Genomic DNA, 22,693 nt, shown 5'->3' with positions numbered 1-22,693 from the left:
TTGTAGCTTCAACTTCTTTATGTTTTGTTGTAAACATCACTTTCTTATTTAACTACTAAAACACATCCTTATACATGTCTCTGTACTGGTCTGGGACACAGAAACATAGAAGAGATAAATAAATATTTTTTCCTAATTACATTTTTTTTTCAGTAGTCTGAATAAATAACATCTTGTCAGCCAAAAACTCAATTGTTTAACAGGCTGCTTATTTCATCATTAGACAGCTACTTGTTATATGCCTATACTTATTTTTTTACTCTCCATGTAAGCCTCTGGCTAAAAATAAATAAACACCAAATTACATCATCGTTTTATTTCTTTTCTTCTTTAGGTTGGGGGTTTTCCCCAACATGGCAACATTGCCTCTTTCCAGTCTAAGTTTCGATTTCCATTCGTCAAAGAGCTTATTTCGGAAGCGGTGTTGTAAGCTTTCCAGCTTCAGAGTCGAGTGAAAGCTCTAGGAAACCAAACTCAAACGTTCTTTAAAATGACGGACACGGGCTTTATTGTTAAATGGATATGTGCAAATAACGGATGTGTGGTATATGATCATTTGATAAGCAATTTTAGCGCAACTGTCGGGAACTTAATCGAAGAAAGTGACCTGTTCGCCACCGTATTTTTAAATGGACAGAAAAATGTTATCGTCAAAGCCCAGCTTAGACTGTGCAGGACAAAGAACTGTCAAGGATGCATGAATTTACATCTTTGCAAATTTTTCCTACTTGGTGACTGTCAATACAGCAAAGGAAGGTAAGGAACATTTAGGATCAGTTAATAAACAGTGAACTCCCTAAACATTTTTTCCGTAAGTAGGCCGTAGTCTTTGTGGTTTTCACCTGGCATATTCTACGGCAGAAATTCTCAACTGGTGTGTCGCGGACAGCTTGTAAAAAAATTACTAGGCTATTCTTCTAATTTTGTACTCGTCTTTTATCTTGAAAAAAGACAGAGGCACATGCCAGGGCTCCACACTGCGAGTAAAAATGGTCGCAATCGCCACCATAAATATTAATTTACGAGTAATATAATTATTTCACTCGCAAGTGGCGACAGGTGATACAACAGCATTTTTGTATGGGTAAGGTTTTTTGTAATTGGAAAAAATATCCACCATTTTCTTTTGAGTTTGTATGTTTAAAGTTAAACGATAGTCTCGAGTTCCAACTTACATGTTCGTCTCGGCCCGTCAACAAATACGGTAATCCGATCACGTGACTCGCGAAGCAGCGGAGCCGAGCTGAAACTAAGCGTTAGCTTATTGAAAATAGCGAATCCAAAAATACCGGATTTTTTCTCACAATCTACATCTCTGTCGGACCTAAAGAGGACACACTCCTTTATAACTGTACATAGTTTTAAGTAAATTTTAATGGGATCAAAATCACTCGTATGCATACTGAGAAACATCAGTAAAGTTGGTTTCACGTTCGCATATTCGGAATTATTTCTTCAATAACCAGTATTAGCAAAAGTGCCAAAATATGAAAATTCATATTTCTGGAAACCAAGACAAACATCTACAACTTTGTTTACGTCAGGAATGTATGTTAAATAGCAGACAACATTTTTAATGTACTACCACTGTAACGTCTAAGGCATCGTCTACAAATAACCTTAACACGGACGCAAGTGGCGGTCGTAAAGGCCCCAGAGCACTGCACACTCTGTTTTTGCAATCATTTCAATAGCTTTTAAACGATCCTTCATAAGACCACCAAACAAGTTGTATTACATAAAGTGCATGATGTACGATAGCCTACAACTTTTATCTGGATATTTATACATTGCACCTATTTGTGGTGGTCAGTTTTTGCCTAATTATTTCAGTAGCTTTTAAATGGACCATCATAAGTCCACAAAACAAGATTGTTGATTAGGATACACTCAGTGATGGCTTAGTTACATTGAAAAAGTAATATGATTACTGATTACTCCTTTAAAAAGTAACTTGGTTACGTTACATATTACTTGATTTTAAAAGTAACTACGTTAGATTACAAGTTACTTTAGTGGTTACATTCAGCAGCAAAATTAGTTTTTCCAATACTCACTTTATTGGAAGTGCATTTTTAACAGTAACAATGTATCTCCTTACATTTAAATAATGTATCTCCTGACATTACATTTGTGTTGCTGCTCGGAACAAACTGGAACAAAATGCAACATTAAAATTGGTCAGGTAAATGTTCCTTCCCCTGTTTTTGAGGGTTATTTCTTTACACTACCACATATCATTACGGACAACACTGCACAGAATGACGTGAACGCGCTCGCACTCTCACAGGGTTGTGCGCAGCGTGCAGAGTCGAGCGCTACGGTAAGTACGCAAAAGTATAACTGAGCCAAGAAAAAAGCAAAAATATATATTTTACTAAGGAAAATAAAAATAGTAACGCACAGTTACTTGGATAAGTAACTTTAATCTGATTACTGGACTGGAAATAGTAACTCGTTATATTACTCATTACGGAAAAAAGTGGTAAGATTAGAGTAACGTGTTACTAAGTAACTCGTTACTGACATCACTGGATACACTTAATGTAATATAACTTGTTTTATGCTCTTATGATGGACATTTTAATAGCTATTGAAATATTTCACAAAAACTGACCACCACAAATTGGAACAAGGTATAAATACCCGTATCTGAGTTCTAGGTTGTTATTTAGGATGCATTTTGTGTAATAAACCTTGTTTTGTGGTTTTATGATGGACTGTTTAAAAGCTATTGAAATGTTTTAACAAAAATTGACCACGAACGTGAAACCAACTTTACTGCAGTTACAAGGAAGAGAAAGACATCAGTCATGTTAAGATCCCAAATAACAGCTGATCTGATGTGAGTGCTGCAGTGCTTATTAGTTTGTATATTGTTATGGTGCCTAGAAAAAATTACTGGCACCTGATTTTCTACTTGTATGTAACGACTGTGGTCAATCGGTTCAACAACTTGTTTTGGTAAAGAACCTACAACGTAGGTGAACGGGAAGCCAAGGAGCGTGAAGCTGTATTTAGGTCTCGATTTCAAATGTGAAACGGTATTTTTTGAGGTTTTTTTTGTGCTCAAACATGATGGTTAATTGACATGTTAAATGAGAGGTAGGTATTCTACGACCAGACCTGAAATATAAATAAAGTGAAAACAGATACCAATGGAAAAATGAATTACATACAATTACAAACATGCAGTAATCATCATGGTGGCTCTTTTGACTATACTGGTGTAATCAACAGGGTGTGTTCTGTTATAAAAGGACCGTAAATGAGCAGATTTAAAGATTAATTCATTTTAGGTACAGTATATTTAATAAAACTATATGACTGCATGGAGGTGTATGTTTACTGAGGCCTAATTATCAAAGCATAGCTTGAACTCTGGTCATACCACTCAACACCACGAGTGCTTCTTTTAATTTCCAGCCATTTGCATTATATTGTCCACTGTTTTGGTTAAAACACCATAATGCCATAAAGTGTCTGTAGACCTTTGAAAGTAGTAAAGTTATGTTACTGTAGGAGCCTCCATTTTGTTTTCCTTTAAAATAAACAAGTGTTACAGTTGTAGAAGAAAGAAGAAAGGACGGGAAGAAAGGACACAACGCTCTTTTCGTTATCCCGTTCTCTTTGTTTTGTCATAGGTAGTTAGGGTAGGTTACTGTCATGCATCATGCATCAGGTTAGGTAGTAGATATTATTTTGGTTAGAGACGTTTTTGTTTGTTATTTTGAGCATTGGGTCGTGTCCTGGAGTTACATCCCTTGGCCATAATTTGAATACATTTGTCATTTCATCATATCTATCGCAGTCTCTCTTTCATAAAATACTCATTCTCTGTTAGGGCTATTTGCCTAGAGTAGTCGTAACACAAGAAACCAAACAAATTAATTTTACCAGAGGCTGCTGGATCTTCTGTCCATATTTAAGTTTTTCCCCTTCAGTCCTCAAATAGAGCTTTCACTGCTAAAGACTGCTTTAATCTTCTCCACTGTAGACGAGGGTGTCGTTTCGACCATGAACTGAACTCCGTACACAATGCCAGAGTCCTTCTGAAGCATGGCCTGGACTGTCTGAACAGGAATGAACTCTGCATCCTGATGCTTCATAGTGACAACAGCATTCTGCCGGCTGTAAATATATTACTTTTACTCATATTGTCCTCTATATTTGTTTGAGATTCAGCATTTAATAGATTAAGGCTGGGTTTCCCAAAAGTATCGAAACACAATGATTGTTGATAAATAGGACAGTGTGTGTCACAGTGAACACTCTCTCATTTTAAGATTATCTTTATGGTGCATGTGGTGCATTTGGTAAGCAGTTCCTTGACACCCCTTTCCCAAACCTCTCAGTCAATCATTTCATACTTGGATTTGATCAAGATGTCATACAGGGATGGAAACTAATGTCAACACAGCTTTTTGACAAATGAATGTGATGCATCTGTGGGATCTAGTTGGTAATTGTATGTTCATTGACAAGATGTCCTGCACTTCTGCACTCCTCTTCCTCCATCAGGTGTGCCACTCTTACAACAATGGCTCAGGTCCATATGGGCGATGCCAGGACGGTGAGTACTGCAAGAGGCTTCACATCTGCGAGAAGTACCTCAGAGGGCCGTGCCAGTGCCCACGGGCACACGACTTCTATGAGCCCCATCCGCTGAAGACCCTGCAGGAGAGGGGAGTGCCCAATGAGCTCTTGGCAACTTTGAGGGATATTTACACCAACACAGAAGCCTTACGGGATCTTGCTAAACGCAGTCAACCACGTCAGATGTCAGCTGGTGCTACTGCTGCAGCTGGTGGAGGGCAGGGCACCAGTGATCGCTCAGGTTCCAACCTCCCCAGGACCTCAGCAGGTATAGCCATAGTTTAGCACTATGTTTAGAAGACATCTTGTAGTTCTGTTTCTGATCAGGTATCCATATCTGTGACAGTTTGTACCTGATGACATTAGGGATCTATGAGACTTGCATGATCCCATCTCTGTCCGTGCACTCATATTTATGTAATGAGAACAAAAGTAATTATTCTGACATCAGCTACTTGATTTGTGAGGGCGGCAGGGAGGGAGACGCAGGTGTGAACACAGAAATTCTTCATTCTTCATGAAGAATAAACAGATAAATGAGCATACATTAAACATGAAATACAGGAAAGATGTGTATAACATTTAACACAAAAACCCCAAATCGCTTATACAGGCAAAAGTCAGTATTTAGTATGACCTCCTGTGGCGTACACATTTCCTGTATTTTCAGGTTGTTTTTTCATAAGGAAACTGAGAAAATCATATATCATTATTATACTATTGCTAATGACAAATATAATGGTGGCGCAAGACTATTGCACAGTATATGATTGTTTGAAATTACATAACCTACATATAAAGTGCAGAATGACAGCATTTGTGTATTTGGTGGTCAGTTTAGGAACCTGTAACGTCTGTGGAGATGAGGCGAGGAAGTGGGAAGCCGAGGCTATACTTGCACATTTATTAGAAAGTGTACGGTTGGCAGAGAATGCACACACACACTTGTGTGACATCTAAACAAGAACTGGCAATGATGGCAATATACAAGACACAAGTGCAACACATAACGTTAACAAGACAAGTGATAGGTGATACAAATGATGGCAATGGACACACATCAATAAACACAGACACACATGGACCCAGACAAACACACACACACACACACACACACACCGACACATGTTAGGGAGGAGTCAGGGGCTGTACTGTGACAGAACCTCAATAACATCAGTTACAGGAACCAATTTATATTCATATTTCATTTCATTTATTTATTTTTGCAGGGACAGTACAACAAGACATTATTACCCATGGGCAAAAGATGCAGCGTACACAGGGATTCTAGCCAAAGGCTAATTTACAACCCTTGTCCCTGGTTAGGCTTTTAATCTAAAAATTCAAGGAGTAAAATTATTATTAAAAAATTATTGTAAAATAAGTTCCAAAGCTACACTGAAATAATGATTTGAGTAAATTCTAAAATGGAACTCGGGTTAATATTTGAATGTGGACATTATTCATAGCTTCCTGTATTATTTATTTCCTCAGAAAAAACAGAGATCTGCCTGTTCTTTGTCAAAGGGACCTGCAAACATGGCGGTAAGGGTAGAGTCCAAGAAGTCCTGATCCTGCAGCTTTTCATGATGGCTTATCAAATGTTTAGACAGAACATATTGTAAACTCAAAATAAGAGACACCTGTTTTCTTTTTTGAAGGTTTATGTAGGAGAGAACACTCTAAACTGCCATATAAATGGGAGGTTAAAGCCGGCCCTGGCTGGGTAGCTCTTCCTGACAACGAGAGGATAGAGAAAGAATACTGTGACCCAGCTAAAACATACAGGTAGGATTTTTAAAGAGTAATCAGACATGTTTCGTATATATATATATATATATATATATATATATATATATATATATATATATATATATATATATATATATATATATATATATATATATATATTGTATATATGTGTATATATATATATTGTATATATGTGTATATATATATATATTGTATATATGTGTATATATATATATATATATAAGCTTGTACATATTTTGAATGACATCCGAGTAACTAATGCATTTGAATGCTCTCAGTGCACAGACTTTCAGTGTGTGACACAGAAGGAAATAAAGTGAAGTGTAATGGTTCTTTTACTCTGTGAAGGCAGAGAAAAGAGAAAATGCAATAGGTTCCAGGATTTGATTTATAGATATTAAAATGTTTAAAAATGGTGTAATATATGCACTTGGTTTAGAAAGCAGTGTCACCATTGTATTTAGTGCATGCAATCATGTAAAGTACAACACATGCAGTGTTTTCATTGGAATGATAAACATGCAGTGTAAGACTGCATGCATCTGATTACTCATTTCTTATCCAATACACACATGTAATATCAAATATCAGTCTGTTGTGACTGACTAACTCTGAAGGATTTCCTAGCTCTAAGGTTTGTGAACTGGGCTTTTGAATTTCAAATATACATTTACATGTTGTGCCAAAACTTAAATTGCTGTAGATCCCATGCGCAATGGCCAAGACCCAGACTGTATGGGCTTTGTCCTTTTTTTTACTGCTTTTCTTTTCTGTCGAAGCTCGGGAATTGAACCAGTCCATTTTGACACCATGACCCGTGGATATCAGTCTGTGCGGCGCCTTTCTACGGTGTCCTCAGTGGTCCAGCCTACCTTCATTCTCACCACCACCTGGGCTTGGTATTGGGAGGATGAGTACGGCAACTGGATCCAGTATTCTTCCACAGTAAGTACCAGCAATGGGTAAAATTTGAGATGGGAAGGGTAATGAAATACACCCAAATGTTATTTCAAAAGGTCACCTTTTTACACTTTTTAGTTCATTTGGTCAGAACAGACTAGGTCCTAAAACTTCACCTGTGCCCTCAGAGTGGCAGTCACCGGGCGTCTTCCATCACCAATGAAGACCTGGAGAAGAAATATTTGGAGGACAGCACAACATCAGTGGAGTTCACTGCTGGTTCCCAAACCTACATACTCAGCTTCCAAGGTGCCACCAACTTGCATGCAGCATTTATGTGGATCAAAGTGCTCTTCATACTTACCGAAGTATAAGATTCCCGGGACTTGTTGATTTACACAGTTTCAAATATTTCCTGCTAATCAGCTAATTATCAAGGCGAGTTAGATCTGAAAAATGTTTAACTGCACTGTGGTGTGAGTACACAAGCAAATGGAAACATTACTGGACATTCTGCATAGAGATTATATTAGATGCCATATGTTTGGAATATACTTGGTTGTATCAGTTTTGTAATGCTGTTTATGTTAGGTTAATTAATTAATACATTAAAGAAGCCAATTTCTTTGAAGACATGATCCAGACAAATAAACAGTATGGCACCAAGAAGGTTGTGAAACGTCGACCTGTATTCGTGTCTGCAGCAGATGCTGAGATAATCAGGACAAGGTGAGAGGATGTAGCTTTAACAAAATGTAAAAGAGCATTGCCTAAGTTTGTGTATCTATTACTCTAGTCTGAAGTGTTCCAGCCATAATATTATACATCACTGATAACTCACTGTTTTTTTTTCTCAGCAAAACAGTGCGCAGCACACAGATGAATTTTAAAATACTTCCAAGCCACTGGGATAAGACACTGATACCTGAGACTGGTTACAAGGTGAGTTTGAGTCATTCCCCATGAACCTTTCCATATGTTGTCACATTATAACCACAAACATAAATATATTTCATTGGAATTTAATGTGAACGATCAACACAAACAAAAAAAAAACAATTGTGAAGTGCAAAGAAAATTATACATGATTCAAAACATTTTTTACAAATAAAAAACTGAAAAGTGCGGAGTGCAAAAGTATTCAGCCCCCGTGAGTCAAAACTTTGTAAAACCACCTTTTGCCGCATTTACAGCTGCAAGTGTTTTAGGGTATGTCTCCACCAACTTTGCACATCTAGTGACTGAATTTTTGCCCATTCTTCTTTGCAAAACAGCTCAAGCTCAGTAGGGGTGCAGGAAAAAATCGATTCGAGCTTGAATCACGTTTCTAACATTGAACAATTCAGAATCGATTCTCATTTTCAAAAAATCCATTTTTTTGTTGGGTGCGGGTGTGCCTTCTCAGCCACTGTAGTGCTAGGCAAAACAAGGAAACGGCTTTGACTCTGTACAGGCATGCAAGCCTAGGCTACAGAGGGTTGTGTAGTGTACGGTATTTGTTGTTGCGCCGCTAAAGTATGAAGTCTAAACAGCTCTGCGGTCTTTGAAAGCAACCATTTGGAAACACTTTTACCGTCAACCCGGCCCTTGATCGTTTGCACACGCATGAAGACGCTACAGATGATATTCGGGAGTTACAGTGATTATAACTTAGTTAATTGACTAATTGACACACTAGTTTTGTCCTAACTAGAAATTTAGACATAATACTGCAAAGTCGTGATCAGAGGTGAACTTCGGTATAGCCAGTGTGTATTTTATTTAAAATAATTAACACCCTCGAGCCACTGTGTCTTTGGACATAGATAATGCCATTTGCTGTGATGGATAATTAAAGTCTAGATCTTATTTATGTATAGAAACGTAAATCGACAATATAATCTGTAGCGTCTTTATGCGGATATACGAGGGGAGTCGGACTTCGCCACAACACACAAGCCAAATCTGTCGCACATGAAATGCTACAGGCGCCGTTCAGAAATTGATCAGTTCAGTTAAATGTTTTTTAGAAAATACGTTATATATATATATTTTTTTTCATCTGTGAAGTGGAAGTTCTGGGAGCTAACGTAAGCCTACCCATTTTATTAATGTAACAGCACTTTTATTTTTGGAAGCACTTTCATATAATTTTTATTTTTGTGATTTGTTAAGGAAAAAAGTGTAATTTTGTTTCTGGAAATGGCATGTTCTCAGAAATATGCAGCTAGCCTAAGCCTAATTCTTGTACAAAGCAATTTGTTGTTTTTACAGAAAGAGCAGTATTTTTGTATAATAACATTTTTAAGTAGTGGCAAGTTCTGGCAGCTAGCCTAAGCCTACCAATTTTATTTATTTTACTACAGTTTTATTAGTTTAATGTAGTGTTCTGATAACTGTGAGCAGTTCAAGTAGCTTGAGTGTCAGCCTCAAAGATATTGTGTTGTGTTTGTACAAGTTAAAACATATATATAAATAAGAATAAATAAATCAGACATATTGTCTTGGATTTACCTTTGTGTGTTTACATTATTGCAATATGTTGATAAAACATTTACAGTTATAATATCTTTATAAATGTACTCTGCTTTCATGCCACCTGACCGGAGAAGCTCCTGAGAATCGTTTTGAATCGAGAATCGTTTTTGAATCGAATCGTTACCCCAATAATTGATTGTGATAATGTGACAAAATATGGAAAAGTTCAAAGGGTATGAATACTTTTGCAAGCCACTGTATATACTGTGAATTGCAAAATCAGATTTTTTTCCTTTTTTGTCTGATGCTTATTTTCTCTTAATTGAGTCCTGGAAGTCTTCAGTTTGAGCACTAGGTTTAGAATAAATAATAATTATACACCTACCCCCATGAACAACATAGCAGATGTGTGAAGATTATTCATGTAAACGTCCTGTCCCTTCTAGACATCAGACACTTTGCTGAAGAATGTCGATGTTCTTATCATATCATACCTGTGGTACTTTGTTGGAACATACTGCCATGTATTTTATTAGAGCAAGGCCCTTAACCCTCAATTGCTCACTTGTATAAAAATTAGATAAAAATGTAAGTCGCTCTGGATAAGGGCGTCTGCCAAATGCCATAAAATGTAAATGTAAAATGTCAAAGTTAAGTCGAAATATAAAGCACTTGTTAATGCAAAGTATAACAGGCTAAGATATATATATGTTCTTTGTGTTGAAAGCATGATGTACTGTCCACCCTTACTAATATTGTTGTATTGTGTATCGCTCCACACAGAGAGTACAACTGCAGAGCAGTTCTAGTGAATACAAGGAGATCGAGAACCTGTTCGGTGACACCATGCAAGCCTTCAGAATTCAGCAAATAGAGAGAATTCAAAACAAGGCCCTGTGGGAAGTGTTTCAGTGGTATGTTCACATGCATTGTGATGGGTGAATAATAATTCACTAAAGTAACTGACAGATTGCAGTGAAAAAAGTGCTCAGTCCACTGATTGGTATTTCTACTGATTTTTTTATTTTGCAGGCAGAGAGACCTCATGATGAAGAATAATGCTGGGAGGAATGTGGCAGAGAAAAAGTTATTTCATGGCACTGATCCCAAATACATAGATGCCATCTGCCTCAATAACTTTGACTGGAGAATCTGTGGCACACATGGCACAGCCTATGGGAAAGGTGATTTACTGGTGATTTGCTAAACTTTAAATGGTTTAATGGTAACCCTGCATTCAGTGTTGAATTTGGAGTTTTGCATATAATATGTAAACGTATATCGTTTTTGCATTAAATGCAGCATAAGGGTGTTTAGAGTTCTAATTTGCTTTTAGCTATAAGGTTTACAATGATTTCAAATATTGAGAGTTTTGTTGTATTGGCAAAAGGTTTTAATGAATTGTCCAACATGTCTAATTAACTTGTATGTTGCAGTCAAGTGAGACATAAACATCAGAAAACTTCTCTGGTTACAGGCAGCTATTTTGCCAAGGATGCAAATTACTCCCATAACTACACTGGAGACTCAGCAACCCGATGTATGTTTGTTTGTCGGATTCTGGTGGGGGAGTTCACTGTAGGCGACCCTAGCTACGTCCGCCCTCCCTCCAAAGATGGCGGAGATACCTTCTTCTACGACAGTTGTGTGAATAAACTTCACAGCCCCTCCATATTTGTGGTGTTTGAGAAGCACCAGATCTACCCTGAGTATCTCATTCAGTACAGGGATGTAAATTACTCGGATGCATCCTTCTACCAACCAAGACCTACCACTGTGAACAGGGTACGTCCCGCACGGCCAGCTACCATCACCAGAACCGCGGCCTCTACTCCACCATACCAGCCTGCACAAGTGTCAAATCCTGTGTCATTATATTCATACTCGGCCCCTAAACCACCACCACCACCCTCCAAACAAGATAACTCCTGCATTATCAGCTGAAGGGATTGCTTTGGCCATTCAGCAAAGGCAAAACTGCAGTAACCGTGCTGCACAATGTTGCATTAAGAAGGGCTTATCTGATATTTTACTTTATAGTACCTGAACTGCAAAGTTTAAGAACAATATTCTACAATCTAAATCTGGATGCTGTTTAATGACATACTTGATAAGTAATGCTGCTCACTAGCCTATGACTCAGGCTTTAGGACTCAACATGAATGTTATTCATATCTCAACTTGTCACATGAAGTGCAACAAATGGTTGTTAAATGGTTGTTATATTATTCTAATGATGTGTAGTCTAATCATCTCTACTGAGTGAAATATTAAGCTTCAAATTCAAATATTTGAGATATCTCATTTTGTTCCAGTCTACACAATATGTACAATACAAATGTTAGGCTATATAACTTACATATATACAGCTCTATTTCTATGGCTGTAGTAAGACTATGTCTTAAGCCTTCTTTGTAAATAACAATTTAGATGTGATCGTCTCCTGGCCTGTCCCTCAAAAAGTCCCTCAACGAGTAGGCATCAAATCAAAGGTGACCATGTACAGGTACAGGCGGCTTCAGGTACAACGCGATGCAAAGTGGCGCCTGCATAATATCTTACTTAAAGCAATTATGGGCATAAGTCTGTAGCTGACGTGATGGGTACAAGAATTAAATGTGTCACACATTGTGTGTGGCATAGTGATTGACATAAAAATTGCAATTGTGTCTACTTTCTTGCATTGGTACGTAATTGCAATGTTAAGGATTGGGACAAAACATGATGGTGGTACGATGGGAAACGAAATGTAACAAGACGAGCAAAAAAAGTGAATGAAAGACGTGTGTAAACGGCTAATGAACAAAAGGGCATAGGAAGGTAGTGTTCAGTGTGGAAAGGCTGAAACACTGAGTCTATGAAGCCAGAACAAGTAACGGAGGCGGAGAACAGGAGGCTGGAGTGATGGGACCTGTGACAACAGCACAACGTTACACACGTGATGCTGCACTTGGAATGGTGTCTACAGTGAGTTTTGGTTTCCAGAAAGCTTCCTTTATGCTTGATATAAATGTAAACATCACATTTCAAAGTAATTCATAACTACTTGCCGGCCCAAGCCTTTATTGGGCCCTAAGCAGAATTTCATTTGGGGCACCCCATACCACCACCTCAGCACCAAATACACATACAATAACTATGGTCAGATGTAAGCACAGGTTGTCACACCTGCTTGGCATTGTTGCCTGACGCACCTCCGACGGTGCCATTGTGTGGGCTGCAAGGTCGTCAGCTGGGGGGCCACCCTTCACTGATGTTTCGCTCCATTATCCCCCAGAACATCTCTGGGTGGTGGAGCAGTGACAGGGACGTCTCCCTGCCGCCCCCTGCAGCCTGCTGAATGATCCATATTCACCCCACTCTCTGACCCCATTGTTATTGTGTGGAATGAGTTGCAGGGGACTGTGGATGGCAGAGACATCCATCTCCCTGAGTCAAGCACAAGTGCTGACCGCATACCAGAACGTCTCCCTCAAGAGCATTCTTTCCCGCCATTTCCCCCAGTCAAAACTGTTCTTGTGCGTAAATTGCATAATAACTTGCATAAGATGCATTATAGGGTACTTGGAAATTGGAAATTAGTGGATTTTAATTTTAGTATATTCCTCCTGAAGTCCTGGTGTACCTAATTTGTGATACTATTGTATACCTAACATTCAACTAGGTATGTAAGTCATTAAGCTTTAACTTGTAGGCTATCAAATGTAGGCTATATATTTTTTCTTAACAAATTTTATTTTATTTTTTGTATTTTAATGAGAAAATGCTGTGCCATAGGTTATCTCAGTATATCTAGTCAAGTAATATTACTATATCAATATTAATATAATGTGTGACTAATGCCATCTGCATCATTTAGCTGTAATCTTTGTGGGAATGTCCAGTATATATGCAGTGTAAAGACAGTGCCTCTCTAGATTGAATTGCATTGACTTCACTCACACACACACACACACACACATACAGTGGGGAAAATAAGTATTTAGTCAGTCACCAATTGTGCAAGTTCTCCCACTTAAAAAGATGAGAGAGGCCTGTAATTGACATCATAGGTAGACCTCAACTATGAGACAAAATGTGAAAAAAAATTGAGAAAATAATTTTGTCTGACTTTTAAAGAATTTATTTGCAAATAATGGTGGAAAATAAGTATTTGGTCACCTACAAACAAGCAAGACTTCTGGCTGTTACAGACATGTAACTTCTTTTTTAAGAGGCTCCTCTTTCCCCCACTCATTACCTGTATTAATGGCACCTGTTTGAAGTCGTTAACAGTATAAAAAACACCTGCCCACAACCTCAAACAGTCACACTCCAAACTCCACTATGGTGAAGACGAAAGAGCTGTCGGAGGACACCAGAAACTGAATTGTAGACCTGCGCCAGGCTGGGAAGACTGAATCTGCAATAGGCAAGCAGCTTGGTGTAAAGAAATCTACTGTGGGAGCAATAATCAGAAAATGGAAGACCTACAAGACCACTACTAATCTCCCTCGATCTGGGGCTCCACGCAAGATCTCAGCCTGTGGGGTCAAAATTATCACAAGAACGGTGAGGAAACATCCCAGAACCACAAGGGGGGGATCTAGTGAATGACCTGCAGAAAGCTGGGACCAATGTTACAAAGGCTACCATCAGCAACACACTACGACGCCAGGGACTCAGATCTTGCAGTGCCAGACGTGTCCCCCTGCTTAAGCCAGTCCATATCCAGGCACGTCTGAAGTTTGCTAGAGAGCATTTGGATGTTCCAGAAGAGTATTGGGAGAATGTCATATGGTCAGATGAACCCAAAGTAGAACTATTTGGTAAAAACACAACTCGTCGTGTTTGGAGGACAGTGAATGCTGAGGTGCATCCAAAGAACACCATACCAACTGTGAAGCATGGGGGTGGCAACATCATGCTTTGGGGCTGTTTCTCTGCAAAGGGACCAGGACGACTGGTCTGTGTACATGAAAGAATGAATGGGGCCATGTATTGTGAGATTTTGGGTGCAAACCTCCTTCCATCAGCAAGGGCAATGAAGATGAAACGTGGCTGGGTCTTTCAGCATGATAATGATCCCAGGCACACTGCCAGGGCAACAAAGGAGTGGCTTTGTAAGAAACATTTCAAAGTCCTGGAGTGGCCTAGCCAGTCTCCCGATCTCAACCCCATCAAAAACCTTTGGAGGGAGTTAAAAGTCCGTGTTGCCCGCCGACAGCCCCAAAACATCACTGCTCTAGAGGAGATCTGCATGGAGGAATGGGCCAACATACCAGCAACAGTGTGTGCCAACCTTGTGAAGACTTACAGAAAACGTTTGACCTCTGTCATTGCCAACAGAGGATATACAACAAAGTATTGAGATGAACTTTTGTTATTGACCAAATACTTATTTTCCACCATTATTTGCAAATAAATTATTTAAAAGTCAGACAAAATGATTTTCTCAATTTTTTTTTCACATTTTGTCTCTCATAGTTGAGGACTACCTATGATGTCAATTACCGGCCTCTCTCATCTTTTTAAGTGGGAGAACTTGCACAATTGGTGACTGACTAAATGCTTATTTTCCCCACTGTATATATATATATATATATATATATATATATATATATATATATATTAGAAAATTATGTTGGAGTCCAGCTACACAGCAAGTGAATTACAACCAGTAATATTATTGCTTTAAAGCTAGAAAGCTAAACGAAACACTTTTCTGATTTATTGTAAAACATGCAACATATTAATATGTTACTGAATAAGTGAAATAGACCTTAAATGTCCACAGTGCAAAGTTTATTCTCGTGCAACATTGAGATAGAAAAGACAATGACATCAATAATGACACCACAAGTAGACAACACCCAATGCACACAGGTGTGGTACAAGAAATATAAATACATAGGTTAATAAGGGAAAACACAGGAGAGATAATAAAGGGAGGGGTGAATAGTTCACATGACAAGGTAGGCACAGAAACGAGACCAAAACAAACACAAAACCAGGGAGGTGCTATAGGAACCATGACATCAGCGGGATTAACTGACACCCAGTTACTATTTAAAGTGTGGTGCTAAGGAATTCTACATGAAGCAACACCATAGTCACTGTCAGTAATGTTATGTACAGTGTTGGGTAAGTTACTTTAAAAATGTAATTCCTTACAGTTGCAAATTACCTTGTTTAAAATGTAATTGTAGTGTAACTTTTCGATTACTTTTAAAAAGTAATGTAACTACCGTAATTACTTGTCACGTCCAGTCCCTCCCTCCTCCCTGGTCCTGCCTAGTTTCCCGTTCCCTTTTTTTTTTTTTTTTTTTTGGCCCACCTCCACCCCCCCATCTTTGGAGGACAACTTTGTTTTTATGTACAGATTAAATGGCAATTATAACAATTCTGTATAATATATAGTATAGTGATAACAATATATAATATAGTGATAACAATATGCAAAGTGATATTGGGGTTCGGTGGACCAAGAAAAGAGGGGGAGAGAAAGAATAAAAAGGGAAAAGACAAAGAGGCAGGAAAAGAAAGAAGAGAAAAAAAAATTTATAATAATAATAAAAAATAAAAATAATAATGATAATAATAAAATAAAACACGCAACCAGCTCAAATGACCACTGCAAAGAAGAACAGAAAGTAAACCAAATACATATAGTACAAATGAGCCAGCCGGGCACAGTGGCGCGTGCCTGTAATCCACGTTACTTGGAGGCTGAGGTTGGAGGAGCACGTGAGCTCGGGGGTTCTGGGCTGCAGCGCGCTGTGTTGATCGGGTGTCCGCACTAAGCTTGGTGTCGATATGGTGTCCCTGAGGGCCCTGTGACCGACTGGGGCGTGGTTTTGTGTTGTTAACGGCCCGGTCGGTCCAGGGTCCCGCCCGGGGAGGTGAGCTGCCTAATGTTTTGTGTTTTTATGTTCCAGCTCCCGGACGGCAGGAGGTGTGTTCCTGCCTGTCTCTGCCTTCCTGCCCGTTTATGTTTTGTGTGCAGCCGCTGTGTGCCACACACCCAGTGGAGGGGAGTGCGGCTTGGTGGGGGGGGTCTGTCACGGTGAGGCGGCCCCCTACCTATCTCCAAATTAAGGATATAATGACCAGCGGTCAACTGGTACAAAGACACGACATATATAGGCAAACAAACGACCCTCAGGTGAGACGGATCACGGGCTCCGCCCACCTGAGGGACGCACATGACGTCACCAGACAACAACAACAACAGCCGCTGTGGACAGAGGCGGCCGGTAGGGGGCCGCCTCACCGTGACAGTTCTTAATAGAGGAGATAGTTGTTTTTTCCTTATTAAGCTTTAACTGATTAGCAAGGAATTTTCCAGATTTATTGCCATGTTCAAAATTCTGCCAACGCAGTCTTTGCAGTAAAAATTGTGTCTTTTTATCTATTATTTCATTTAATTCCAGTTTTAGTTTCCTCAGCTTGTTCATTGTGTGTTCTTGTGGTGAAGCAGCATGGGCAGCTTCTAAAGATTTTATTTTTCCTTCCAATTCTAATACCTGTGTTTTTTCTGTCTTTTTCTTATGTGTGCAGTAGGATATTATTTTCCCCCGCATTACTGCCTTCCCTGCTTCCCAAAGGACACACGGAGAGGTACCTGGTAGATCGTTATATTCTAAATATGTTGCCCATTCTTTTTTGAAGTAATTAATGAAATCTTGTTCCTTAAGTAATGATGTATTTAATCTCCAGTTCCTCGTTGCTGGTGTGGTTCTTTTCTGTGTCAAAGAGAGAGAGACCGGTGCATGGTCACTGATAGTGATAGGGTGAATACGAGTGTCTGTGACATCTGTCATAATGGAATTGCTAACTAAGAAGTTGTCTAAACGAGAATGTGAGTGGTGTACTGCCGAAAAGAAGGAGTAGTCCCGGAGAGTGGGGTGGTGTGAACCCCATGCATCAGAGAGCCCAAAATCGTTCATATACTGTTTTAGGGTGTCTATAGACTGCCAGTTCCTTTGACTCACTGCTGTACTGAGCCTGTCGATATCTGGATCAAGTACCAAGTTGAAGTCTCCTCCTATTATTAGTTTGGTGTCAGAGTGATCAGAAAGTGCAGTGAAAATATTGTGGAAAAAGGAGGGGTCGTCAACATTCGGTCCATATATGTTAGCCAAACATAAACGCATATTTAGAATGGATAGGTTAAGTATTATGTATCTACCATCTGGATCTGTTATATTGTTGCTAATGGAAAAGCTTATCATTTTGTTAATTAATATGGCCACCCCCCTTTGTTTTGAGTGGTAACAGGCTGAGTACAAGTGTGGGAACTGAGGAGAGGTCAGTGTGTATGTAGGTGTTTTGGACATATGTGTTTCCTGTAGAAAGACAATATCTGCTTGTAAGTCGTTTAGCCGATCAAAAATTTTCAATCTCTTTTCCCTCGAACCAGTTCCACGTACATTCCATGTGACGAACTTTAGTGAACTAATGTTAAAACTACTTGTTTGAGTGTTGGGTGGTTGCTAAAGGTGTGTGTGTTGCACTTCTGTGTTGTATGCCTGTGTTGAATGTTTCGTGTATGTGTCTGCGTCTGCGCTATATGCCTGAGTGTGTGTGTCTGTGCCTGCTTGAATCGGTCATGTGTGTGTATCTCCTGTGTGTTAGTGTGAGATTGTGCTATATGTCTATGTGTGTGTCTGTTTTGCATACCTGCCTGCATGTGCGTGTGTGTGTGTGCATACAATACATTGCAGTCTTGAAAGTGGGTGAACAAATCGATGGGTGAGTGTAGAAAGAGAAAAAGAGAGGGGAAGGGAAAAGGAAAAGGTGACGTACACTGAAAGTGCATATACAACAAAAAAGGTATAAACAACTAGGACTTATGACGGAAAACATACGGTACGGTGCTAATTAGACCGGCATTAGTTATTTAAACTTAGACATGTCTTATTGTTCTAGGCGAAAAGTAATGTGTAGTAAGGAGTTGGTGTCGGTGTTGATACAGTTCACCTGTTTAGAACAGCCATGGTGTTGTGTTGGTGTCGCGGTAGAGTTGACCGTTCACGTAGAGTTTATCCACTGATATTACAGCCCGGGAACCTGCCTGGATGAAACTCTTGCGGATGGGAAACAAGACCTTGCGTCGCTCCAGGATTTCTTTGGGGAACTGATCGTTAATGCTGAAGTTGGTTCCCTTCAGCTCCCGGCCGCGGCTCTTTAGCAGTTCTTTATGTTTGAAATGTTCAAATTTTGCCACGATCGGTCTGGGTCTCTGCGCATCCGGCCGTTTCCCCCCCAGGCGGTGAACGCGGTGAAAGCTGATGTTTTTGACGGTTGCCTCTGAGATTTTTAGGTGAGTCTGTATAAACGTTTTCACCGTAGTCTCTGGGTTTTCGTCCACCTTCTCCGGGATACCTGCAAATATAAGATTATCTCTCATACTGCGGGACTGAAGATCGATGATAGTTTCTTTTATTTTTTTGTTTTCTTCAGAGAGTCGGGTCATTCCCTCGGTGAGCGATTTCACCGACTCTCTAAGAACCGTGTTTTCAGCCGCGAGTACTTCCACTTGCTGCTGGCTAAACTCCACCGACTCACGCAACGCCTGAAACTCTTGGTGGAGAATTTCCACCAGCGCCAGGCGCGCGTCAAACCTGGACAGTTTGGTGTTGATGGACTCCAGGATGTCCGCCGTGTTGCAGGTGTGTGGGGAAGCCGCTCCCGGGGAAGCTTCGGCACGGCTCCTCTTGATCGATGGCGTCTTGTCTGGTTTGCTCATGATAATTCTATCGAAGCAATTGTCAATATACGTAAATATATTGTCCAAATCTTTGTGGTGCTCCAGAGTGGTTGCGTTCGTTGATACAAAATGCCGCAGCTAGAGTCCTAACCAAGGCTAGGAAATTCGATCATATTAGTCCCACTCTCGCCGCACTACACTGGCTGCCGATTAAATATCGCATTGAATTTAAAGTTCTCCTGTTAACCTATAAGGCGTTAAATGGTCTTGCCCCACAATATCTGAGTGAACTCATTGATTACTACAACCCATCTCACCCTTTGCGCTCCCAAAATGCTGGATTTCTCCTAGTTCCAAAAATTAGTAAAACTACAGCCGGAGGCAGAGCTTTCTCTTTTAAAGCCCCTCAATTATGGAATAGCCTTCCAGGTCCAATCCGAGATTCTGACACAGTTCCAATCTTTAAATCTAGACTTAAGACTCACCTGTTTAGTCAAGCCTTCAGCTAAAATTCCCCTTGTAAGGTGTAGGGGCCCCCAGACATTGAGATTTCTGGTGATCTGAGATGTTGATGCTGTCATCCAGCTGTGTCTTGGCATCACTCTATTTGTGACTATGACTTGACTGGAAAGCAATGTCTCAGTGAGCCCTCATGCCTGTAGTCACCTCTGAACCCCTCCCTTTAGTTATGCTGCTATAGATTAGTCTGCCGGAGCCACATGCTGATCACTGGCACGTGAGCTACGTACATTTAAATCAATGGTGGTTTAAATTCATGTCCACTCAGTCTGTATTATCTATCTTCTTGCATGGCTCTACCCAAGACGATTGGATACAGGCACCTGCAGGCACCTGGGGGATGGTCTGGCTGCCGGTGGATGTGCTGATACCGGGGTTCACCTGGGGAGTAACACTGCAGTCGGAGCCTACAATACCAGCATCACTGCTCCGACATGGAATGAAAGCCTGGCATTCATCAACAGACATTTACAGTGACAATATCAAAACCCAGAACTTTCAATTCTACCTTTTACCTAGTCTGATTGTGTGAATTGTGTGTGACTTGTGTATTTGTGTGTTAACGGGCCGCCCAATGGAGGATGGGTTCCCTTTTGAGTCTTGGTTCTCCCGAGGTTTCTTCCTATTCCCCACCATCATAGGGAGTTTTTCCTTGCCACTGTCGCCTTTGGCTTGCTCATTAGGGTTCTGGACCCATAGTATTGTTAACCTTGTAAACCCTGTAAAGCTGCTTTGCGACAACTTGAGTTGTTAAAAGCGCTATACAAATAAACTTTGATTGATTGATTGATTGATTGATACCTATGTAAAAGAAGAACAAACACAGATATTTATTATTATGTATGGCCTATATATATATTTTATTTAGGTTGTCTTAAATTAAGTTAGCGGGTAAAAAAGATATAGATAAGTTTGTTTAACAGCGGCCTGCCGCCATGTTCCAAAGCTTCCGCCTTCTGCCGGTTTGCTGCCTGACGTGTCACTCCGTCATTTCCCCCAGTTTCCCGTTCCCTTGGTTTCTCCCTCTGTCTGCCATGCCCCTTTCCTCATTGTTTCCACCTGGGTCTCGTTTCACCGGCATGTTTTCTGTGGATATAATCGCCATGATGTTTCACTCCTGTGTCGGTCATTGTTTGTCGTGTGAGTACGTCCTAGCCTTGCCCTGTCCTTGTCATATGTAGTATCCTTTCCTAGTTGTCTTGTAGCCTCGTTCCACGGTGTTAGCCCATTATTATTTAGTATAGTCCTTATCTGCGTTCTGTGTCTCGTATTTTGTTATCTCCCTTTTAATAAATATTCATACGCTTGCATTTGCGTCACCTCTGCCTTTGCAAAACATTACATTACTTTTGGATTACTTTAAGGTTTAAATGAGTATTGACCCATGTTCAACATTTAATTTTTGAGAACTGACAGTGTGAACCTTAAAAGATGACTAAGCTGAGAGGGAATTGCTGACAGGCAATCACAGGAGGTCCACAAGAAGAGATGCCTGCACCAGGCATGTAAGATTCTCAGACTACTGTCATCGGGCCATACTCTTTTCTGCTCCTCCCCCAGTCTCTACAATTTTCACAGTTTGCAGACTAACACATGCAGGTTCAGAAACCACTTCTTTCCCATAGCGGTCACCTTATTGAACTCTTCCCAAAGACCATTCTTTCCTTCCTGTCTATCCATACCTTACCATCCACACAACATCTGTACAGTGTTCCTCTTCAATTCATATCTGTATAGCCCTATCCACAGTGGTATAGGATAATCTGTATATTATCTGTATGATCTGTATTTATCACATTTATTTATACCATGCTATTTTTCTTTGCCCTGTGCATTGTACTGCCATAACTACATTACGCCCATCAAAGAGCCCAGCAATTTATTTTTTATTTAAAGTCTATAATTTTTAAATAATCTTGAAATCTTTCATTAATATAAAATTCTGTACTCAAAATAAACTCAATGGCTAAAATATATATGTTTTTTAACCTATCTGCATATTTTCCATTAAGTGCATACACCCCCGCATCCCACTGGAAAATGGTTTGATCCAGCACCGACCGTAACAGGCTGGTACCCCCACAACAGCGGGAAATACAGTGGTGGATAGTTAAAGTAAACACAGAAATCTGGAGCGCAGAAAAGAAAGGAAAACATTTACCTGACGAATTTTAATGTTGCATTGTGTTCCAGGTTTGAAAAGTGCTGGAATTTAGGCTAAAGTACTTGAAAATGCTTGAAAGTAACTACTTCGTTTCACAACAAATAGCTGTCTGACTGAACAGTTCTCGTGAAGACGTTAAGATTGGGCGTTTTGAAAATAAACAACCATTAAATAATGTGATAAAAAGCGAATTATTTCGAATAATTTCGAGTATATGTATAAATATTTAACTTAATTAAGTTTAACGTGGTGGAAAATATTGAAATGGACCTTTAAAGTGACGTACAAGTGCTTGAATTCCACCTTGTAAAGGTGTATGAACCCTACAAACATGACTTTGTTCATGGCGCTGAAGCGCGGCGCGCGCAAAGTTACAAAATTCGAGAGGTGCACGACCTCGCGAACCAACAGCGCGTGAGGCCCTCCCGTACGGGCGGAGCCACTGCGATTACGTCATTTTCGCGCGAACCACATGAAACTTTCTTGTCCCGGGCCCCAGCAAGACTGTCAACGGGCCTGCGCATAGGTATTGCTGTTTCTCTTATTTCATCTCCTTATTTATTTTTAATGATATTTAGAATTCTTGAACCATT

At 39.8% G+C, this 22,693-nt stretch overlaps 1 protein-coding gene across 10 annotated transcripts; it reads left to right on the top strand.

Annotated features, from left to right (window-relative positions):
- Positions 1-393: 393 nt before the first annotated feature.
- On the top strand, positions 394-21,246 carry LOC143514799 (protein mono-ADP-ribosyltransferase PARP12-like). Of its 10 annotated transcripts, none has more exons than XM_077006434.1 (15): positions 394-756; positions 3,998-4,133; positions 4,522-4,864; positions 6,091-6,141; positions 6,258-6,384; positions 7,149-7,314; positions 7,458-7,578; positions 7,902-7,998; positions 8,127-8,211; positions 10,510-10,640; positions 10,759-10,910; positions 11,204-12,693; positions 16,644-16,660; positions 17,269-17,325; positions 20,242-21,246. In XM_077006434.1, the coding sequence occupies exons 1-12, from the start codon at positions 491-493 to the stop codon at positions 11,668-11,670; spliced, it is 2,142 nt and encodes a 713-aa protein (XP_076862549.1). In that variant the 5' UTR covers positions 394-490; the 3' UTR covers positions 11,671-12,693; positions 16,644-16,660; positions 17,269-17,325; positions 20,242-21,246. The 10 variants fall into 10 exon arrangements, with proteins under 10 accessions (XP_076862549.1, XP_076862548.1, XP_076862546.1 ...); XM_077006433.1 differs by having other exon boundaries at positions 11,204-13,244; positions 17,266-17,325; XM_077006431.1 differs by having other exon boundaries at positions 11,204-13,244; positions 17,266-17,325; positions 18,769-21,246.
- The last annotated feature ends 1,447 nt before the right edge of the window (positions 21,247-22,693 follow it).

Source organism: Brachyhypopomus gauderio, chromosome 5 (genome assembly GCF_052324685.1).
Source record: "Brachyhypopomus gauderio isolate BG-103 chromosome 5, BGAUD_0.2, whole genome shotgun sequence".
NCBI lineage: Eukaryota > Metazoa > Chordata > Actinopteri > Gymnotiformes > Hypopomidae > Brachyhypopomus > Brachyhypopomus gauderio.
This window is presented reverse-complemented; position numbering and strand designations above follow the sequence as displayed.

What these genes read in the sequence shown, in the direction of transcription:
- LOC143514799 (XM_077006434.1), top strand. Translation starts at nt 491, where the DNA reads ATGACGGACACGGGCTTTATTGTTAAATGGATATGTGCAAATAACGGA. An exon ending in CCTCCCCAGGACCTCAGCAG is followed by an intron (nt 4,865 to 6,090) that starts GTATAGCCATAG and finishes TTATTTCCTCAG; the next exon opens with AAAAAACAGAGATCTGCCTG. An exon ending in CTACATACTCAGCTTCCAAG is followed by an intron (nt 7,579 to 7,901) that starts GTGCCACCAACT and finishes ATTTCTTTGAAG; the next exon opens with ACATGATCCAGACAAATAAA.